Below are 6,158 nucleotides of genomic sequence, written 5' to 3' on the forward strand. Positions count from 1 at the left end.
TAACCTGACAGTCATGTTTTTGGACTGTGGGAGGAACCCGGAGTACCTGGAGAGAACCCATACATGCACAGGGAGAACATGTAAACTCCATAAATTGGAATGATTTTTCACTAGTCTGATTTTTTGGTGATTTTCAAGAGGTACAAATTAAAAATATTTTGGCAGTGCAGGGATGGATTATTTCATATTCTTTGAATTGATCAATCTAAGCAACTCCAAGCAATAAAACATCAACAAAACTGTAAGAAAGCAGTTTCTTCCAGACTGCTTTCTTCCAGTCTGGAAGAAACTGGAAGAAAGCAGTTTGCCCTTTACACAAAATGGATCCCCTTTGATGAAAAGGGGATTCATTACACAAAAGTTACATTTTGCACCCAGACATTTTTGGTAAAAAGGTTTTGGTGCCTGGAAAACAAGCTGTTTGAAAAACTTACCAACTGTTAAAGTCACAATTGACATAACTGCACTGTTACCTAGCAACCCCAGTGGAGCTCCAGCACATTTGGTCAGCTGGCTTTACCGCTTTAAAATGGCTGCTTGAAAAGACGAGTGCTTTGTTGTTGACTTACTATTCAGAAACCACCTGCTACATTCTTGTTGTTTGGGCAGGAGGCTCCACTTCTGCTTTTCAAAGATGTACAGTTGAATAATTGTACATCTTTTTGCAGCCATTTTCACATGGGAGTGTAAACGTTGAGTTGGGGGCCAGAAGTAGCTTATTTGGATTTAAAGTGACAAGAGGCCCTAAATAGGCAGAACTGATAAGACTAAAATCTCAGAATCTCATCTCAGAATTATTTAGTGGAAAATAAATGTAATGAACATGCTTAACCTATTCAAGGAAGTATAATAATTGTTCATCTTTAAGATGAAGTCATAGTTATCAAGTTTATTTTAATTTAGATGATCAAAAGTCTCATAACCAACCAGTACTAACCAGAAATGTGTCATTTAAACAGAGAAATTGTTCGTTGCTAAGCCACTAAGGTTGGGGAATATTCAGTCGTTGTTTTTCTGGCTCTAATTGGTTCGTTAAGTTTGCAGAAACCAGAGACTGGAGTCTGAGCGCCGCTCTGTCAGTCAGAGTGGTTATTAATACGAGATGCAACGGGAGGAGAGCCAGAGAGCAGCGCACGCTGAGCCCCATCCAGTTGTAACGTCTTACAGGCTGGACTCTTTGCTCTCTGATTATGGATAATGTTTCTGTTGTAAGAACCTTCACTCTCACAGGGATAAATGAGACGATGGACTACAGAGTTGCAATATTCTCCCTCACTTTGGTGTATTACTGTGTGATTTTATTCCTAAATATCTCCCTCATTGTCATTATTGTCGTAGATGAAAACTTGCATGAGCCCATGTATGTCTTACTGTGCTGCGTTTGCATTAACGCGATTTACGGCACCACCGGTTTCTACCCTAAGTTCCTGTTAGACCTGCTGTCATTTGCTCAGATTTCCTACGAGTGGTGCCTCTTCCAGGCCTTCGTCATGTACTCGTTCGCCTGCGGTGAGCTATCCATACTGGCCGTCATGGCGTATGACAGGTACCTGGCCATCTGCCGGCCGCTGCACTACCACTCATTGATGACGAAGAGGAGGCTCTCCCAGCTGGTGAGTTTCTCCTGGCTGACGCCGTTCTGCATCTACTCCGTCAGTATTCTGCTCACTTCCAGGCTGAAGCTGTGCAGGCTGGAGATTAAGAGGCTGTTCTGCATGAACTCGATCATCGTTCAGCTCGCCTGCCCAGACAGCGACACACTCGCCAATAACGTTGTTTCATACGTGACGCTTTTCATCTATGTGTCTCATGGCTTTTTCATCGTTTGGACTTACATGCGCCTCATCAGAGTGTGTGCAACCTCCAAGGATGACAGGGTGAAGTTCATGCAGACATGCGTGCCTCATCTGGTCTCTTTGATCACTTTCCTGACGGTGATCGTGTTCGATCTGATGTACATGCGCTTCGGCTCGGCGGATATGCCCCAAAGCCTGCAGAACTTCATCGCCATAGAGTTCCTCCTCTTCCCCCCGATGATGAACCCGCTGATATACGGATTTAAGTTGACCAAAATACGAAACAGAATCCTGAGTTTGGTTTATCTTAGAGGCCAATGAGAACATATTGATTTATTGATGGAATTGTGATTGTTTCTTAAGCACCACAACATAGAAAATGATTCCTGGAACTGAGATAAGAACTGATGAATGCAGAATGTAAACATAAGATAAAGGAATCTTGATTTATTTATTGTTTTTCTTGTAAATTAGCTGTTTTAATGCCAAATAAAATCAGCACACATTACACAGTTTGTTTCTGTATCTTTTCAGGGTTTCCAACACTGTAAAACATTTGAGCCACATTTAGTTGTCTACTCTCTTCTACTCTTTAAGTCAAATAAATTTAGCCAGTTTTAGATGTTGAACCCAAATATTTGAGTAAGATAAACTTACAGCAGCAAGTTGTGTTGACTTTTTATTAATTTGATCAAACCTCCAAGAGTTGAATAAACCAAAGTTTTTAGGTTAGCATTTAAAAACACTGAAAAAAGAAAAAAAAGGAGTGGGAACTATTACTCAGAATGCTTAGCGGCACGTTTCTGTGTCCTGAGATGGAAGTCCGTTACACTGATCTGACTCTTGTGTTTTATTAAGGCAAATGTTTAATTTAATGTCCTGTTCTAAATGTTTTTGAGCTGAATTAATTGTGATGTTTAATAAAATTCAGTATCATATCAGAAATTTTATTCATGCAATTTGAAACAAGAATTTCAATTATTCTAAAGTAAAATAAGTAGTTATTTTAACTTGATATTGTGATTGAAGAGATAAATGTGGCTCTTTAACCAGGTGAGGGCAGCTTTTTTATTGTGAAATTTGGTTTAAATTGCTGCATTAAGTTAAAACTCACAATTCAACATTAACTTAACAACAATGTTTAGACAAATTGTCTCTTGTTGTTAAATCAACTTCATGAACTTTAATTTCTGACTTAAAACCAAAACAATTTTCTTGTCGACTTAAATTGCATTTTTAAGGCAGCAGGTGGACTGTTAAATGTTTTACAGTGCAACTGAACAGGGACCTGCTACGCCTCCTGAAATACAGCAATCTGCAAAAGTGTTTCTCGTTTTCTCACCTTTTTCCTCTTAACAACAAACTAATATTTCCTCTCACTGACTGACAGAAAGCGATGTGTAACAGTGAAGTAGAAAACAAAAATCTAATCTAATTTGTATTCATCCTCCCATCAACTCTCCTGTGGATTTCTTATACTGAGAGCAAATTATACGGATAAATCTAATTTAAAAGGCAATCATTTCTATTGGATTTTATTTAAGGACAACAGAGTAAAATTGTGTCAAAACATGTCACACTTTTAATAAAAAAATGTATCCTTCCACTTCATGATCATATTTTAACCCTTCCAACTTACGAAACCATAAACAAATAATTTCACATTTGTTTATGTGAAAACATAAACAAAACTGATTTAGATCAGTTGGATCTAAATCCAACTGATATTGGATTTAGATCTAATATCAGTTAATTTCTCTTGGAATATTAATTATATTAACTTTTTATGAATTTTTGACATAGATAATCATATATTGTGCATTTAATTTATGTAATTGTAAATTATGTAGTAAATTATGCGTTCCTCAAAGTTTGCTTGTTATTATTTGTCAGTTTAAGCGAAATGTGTCAACAGACGTAAAAATGTTCCTCAGTTTTGATTAAGGTTAATTGTCTGGTTATGTTTAAATTAGAAATAAAGAAAGCTTTAAAGTTCCAAAATAACCTATAGATTTTAATATTAACTTGTATGAAGATGGATGGGTGGATAAATAACATTTAGCCAATAATATAGGAGAATGGCCTCTGCTATGCTGCATTTGCTCTTTGTGATGTTTCTTTAAAATTTTGTTCTTCTTAAGACATTTTTTCAGCTTAAGTTTAGTAAATAAAAAATCAATCATGTTTGCATTGATTCTATCTGATGATTATTTATTTCATAAATATAAGGAGTTGCTCATTGAAGGCCTGCATGTTTAGTGATTCTTGCGATGGTGATAAATATTGAGCATTGTACGTTTGACTCATTGGTTTGGTTTCTCCCATCATCCTGAAACCATTTGGTTCATTTGTCGAGCTGCTCGTTGCCTTTTGCTTGTTTTTGTTTTCAGAAAATGCAGTTTCTCTTTGAAGCTGCATCCTTTCCATTGTTGCCTACAGCACTTTCTTTGTATCTTCGTTTCCTTTCTTCCTTTGTTTGGTTGCCTCTTTGAGTTCTTTTGCTTTGTGATCAGTCATCATTTGTTCGAGTTCTTTATCTTTTCTCTTACAACTTGTCTTCAAAGCTGCTGTCTCCTTTGTTTTTTCATCCAGAATTTTCTTTTCCACTTCAGTCCTTTGCTTGGTAGCTTTTATTAGCTCATCTTTTGCAACACAGTTCGCTCTCTGGCTTCTTATCATCTCATCTTTCTCCTCAAGAACTGTTGTTCTCCTTACTGTCCTCCAATAATCTGCCGATCTCTTCTTCTACTGCCTTTTTTTTTAAGCATTGATCCGATCATCTTTTTTTCTGGTTTATTTAAAGATGATTCATTGAACAGGTTAGGATTGGTCAGTGGTCTATAAAATATGTTCATTACATTTTTTTGCACAAAATCCTTCTTAGATAATGAGATTTTAGTCTGGTTTGAGTTCCTTTCGGAATGAGCTGTTTTAGGGCGTCTTGTCACTTTAAATCTAAATAAGCTGCTGTAGGCCACGCCCCCCAACACAACGTTTACACTCGCATGTGAAAATGGCTGCTAACAGATGCACAATTATACAGTATAACTGTACATCTTTGAAGAGCAGAAGTGGAACCTCCTGCACAATCAACAAAGATGCAGGAAGTGGTTTCTGGATGGTCAGTCAACAACAAAACACTTGTCTTTTCCAGCAGCTATCATACAGTGGTAAATCCAGCTGACCAAACGTGTTGGAGCTCTGTTTGGGTTACTAGGTAATGAGCTGGGTTTTTCGGGTGTTGCTTGGTAACAGCATAGTGCCTGCTGATTTCTAATGTTATATTCCAGACGTTTTAGGAACAGCTCATTTTCCAAGCACCAAAAAACATTAATTTATTACAAAAAACAATGGTTGGGTGGTTTTTTTAAGTACTTTGGCTGTTTTTAGAATTAGTTAAGACCCAAATCGAAGAACCAAACAGTGCAAAATGTGAATTTTGATTAATAAGTCCCCTGTCACATGGAGATCCTTCTCAGACTTTGCCTTCTCAAGCTTTTTTCAACCAGCTTTTCATTGGAGGTCGATTACTGTAATAATTAAATTTTGTTGCTCATAAAGTGAATTCCCTTTAGTAGATTTTTAACCAGGCCAATGAGAGAATGGAATTAGAAGTTGTAAACCATAACGCTCAGTTTCTGGACCCTTGGCTATTGAGAAACATCTGCTTCCCCAATCACTAACATTTGACTTATTTAATGCGCCAAACCTAAATAAAAATAGGCAAGTGCAATTGTGTAACTTAAATGTACAAGTATTAGGTTACCTTCTTCTTAAATTAAAAAAATATCAAAGAATTATTCAAAATATAATTTTTAAGAAAATTAAGCAGACTTAAGTCAATCTGAGCATTTTGAATCGAGTCAGACTCCCCAGAGGGGGAATTTTGATTTTTTTTTTTTCCTGCCCCTCTAATAACTGCATCACACTCTTGACACAATGAAACTCAAAAAATAAAACAAACGAGGCCTACCTTATTTAAAGAGAAGCTCATTCCGACGACGACTTTTCTGGGATACAAAAAGGTTAAGAACCTCATACTTGATGACAGAAACTTGATGTTCCTCCATACTGTGATGCGGTGGCCCTCATCCAACTGATAGGCGACAACTTTACACGGTTCCCAATCAGACTTGTGCCGGACTTATGTTAATTTGTTTATTTATTTTTGATAGATAAATATTTTAGATAAATAATTCCCTGTTGGGTCGAAGCTGTGACTCCTCTAAACAGCAAACACCGAAAGCAGGAAAGAGATTTGTTAGCTAGAAGCTACACTTGCCGTTAGCCAGACACCCACGTACTCTTGCACGCTAGCCACGTTACTGTACGTCGATCCTCATTGGCTGAATCCCCAAACCG

At 37.2% G+C, this 6,158-nt stretch overlaps 1 protein-coding gene across 1 annotated transcript; it reads left to right on the forward strand.

Annotated features, from left to right (window-relative positions):
• Positions 1-694: 694 nt before the first annotated feature.
• On the forward strand, positions 695-2,344 carry LOC103460965 (olfactory receptor 4B13-like). The gene has a single exon (XM_008403276.3). It carries the CDS (start codon positions 1,191-1,193, stop codon positions 2,115-2,117), a length of 927 nt encoding a protein of 308 aa, XP_008401498.2. The 5' UTR covers positions 695-1,190; the 3' UTR covers positions 2,118-2,344.
• Positions 2,345-6,158: the final 3,814 nt, after the last annotated feature.

Source organism: Poecilia reticulata, chromosome 2 (genome assembly GCF_904066995.2).
Source record: "Poecilia reticulata chromosome 2, P_reticulata-male-v2, whole genome shotgun sequence".
Lineage (NCBI taxonomy): Eukaryota > Metazoa > Chordata > Actinopteri > Cyprinodontiformes > Poeciliidae > Poecilia > Poecilia reticulata.

Coding starts and splice junctions, on each gene's coding strand:
- LOC103460965 (XM_008403276.3), top strand. CDS start 1,191: ATGGATAATGTTTCTGTTGTAAGAACCTTCACTCTCACAGGGATAAAT.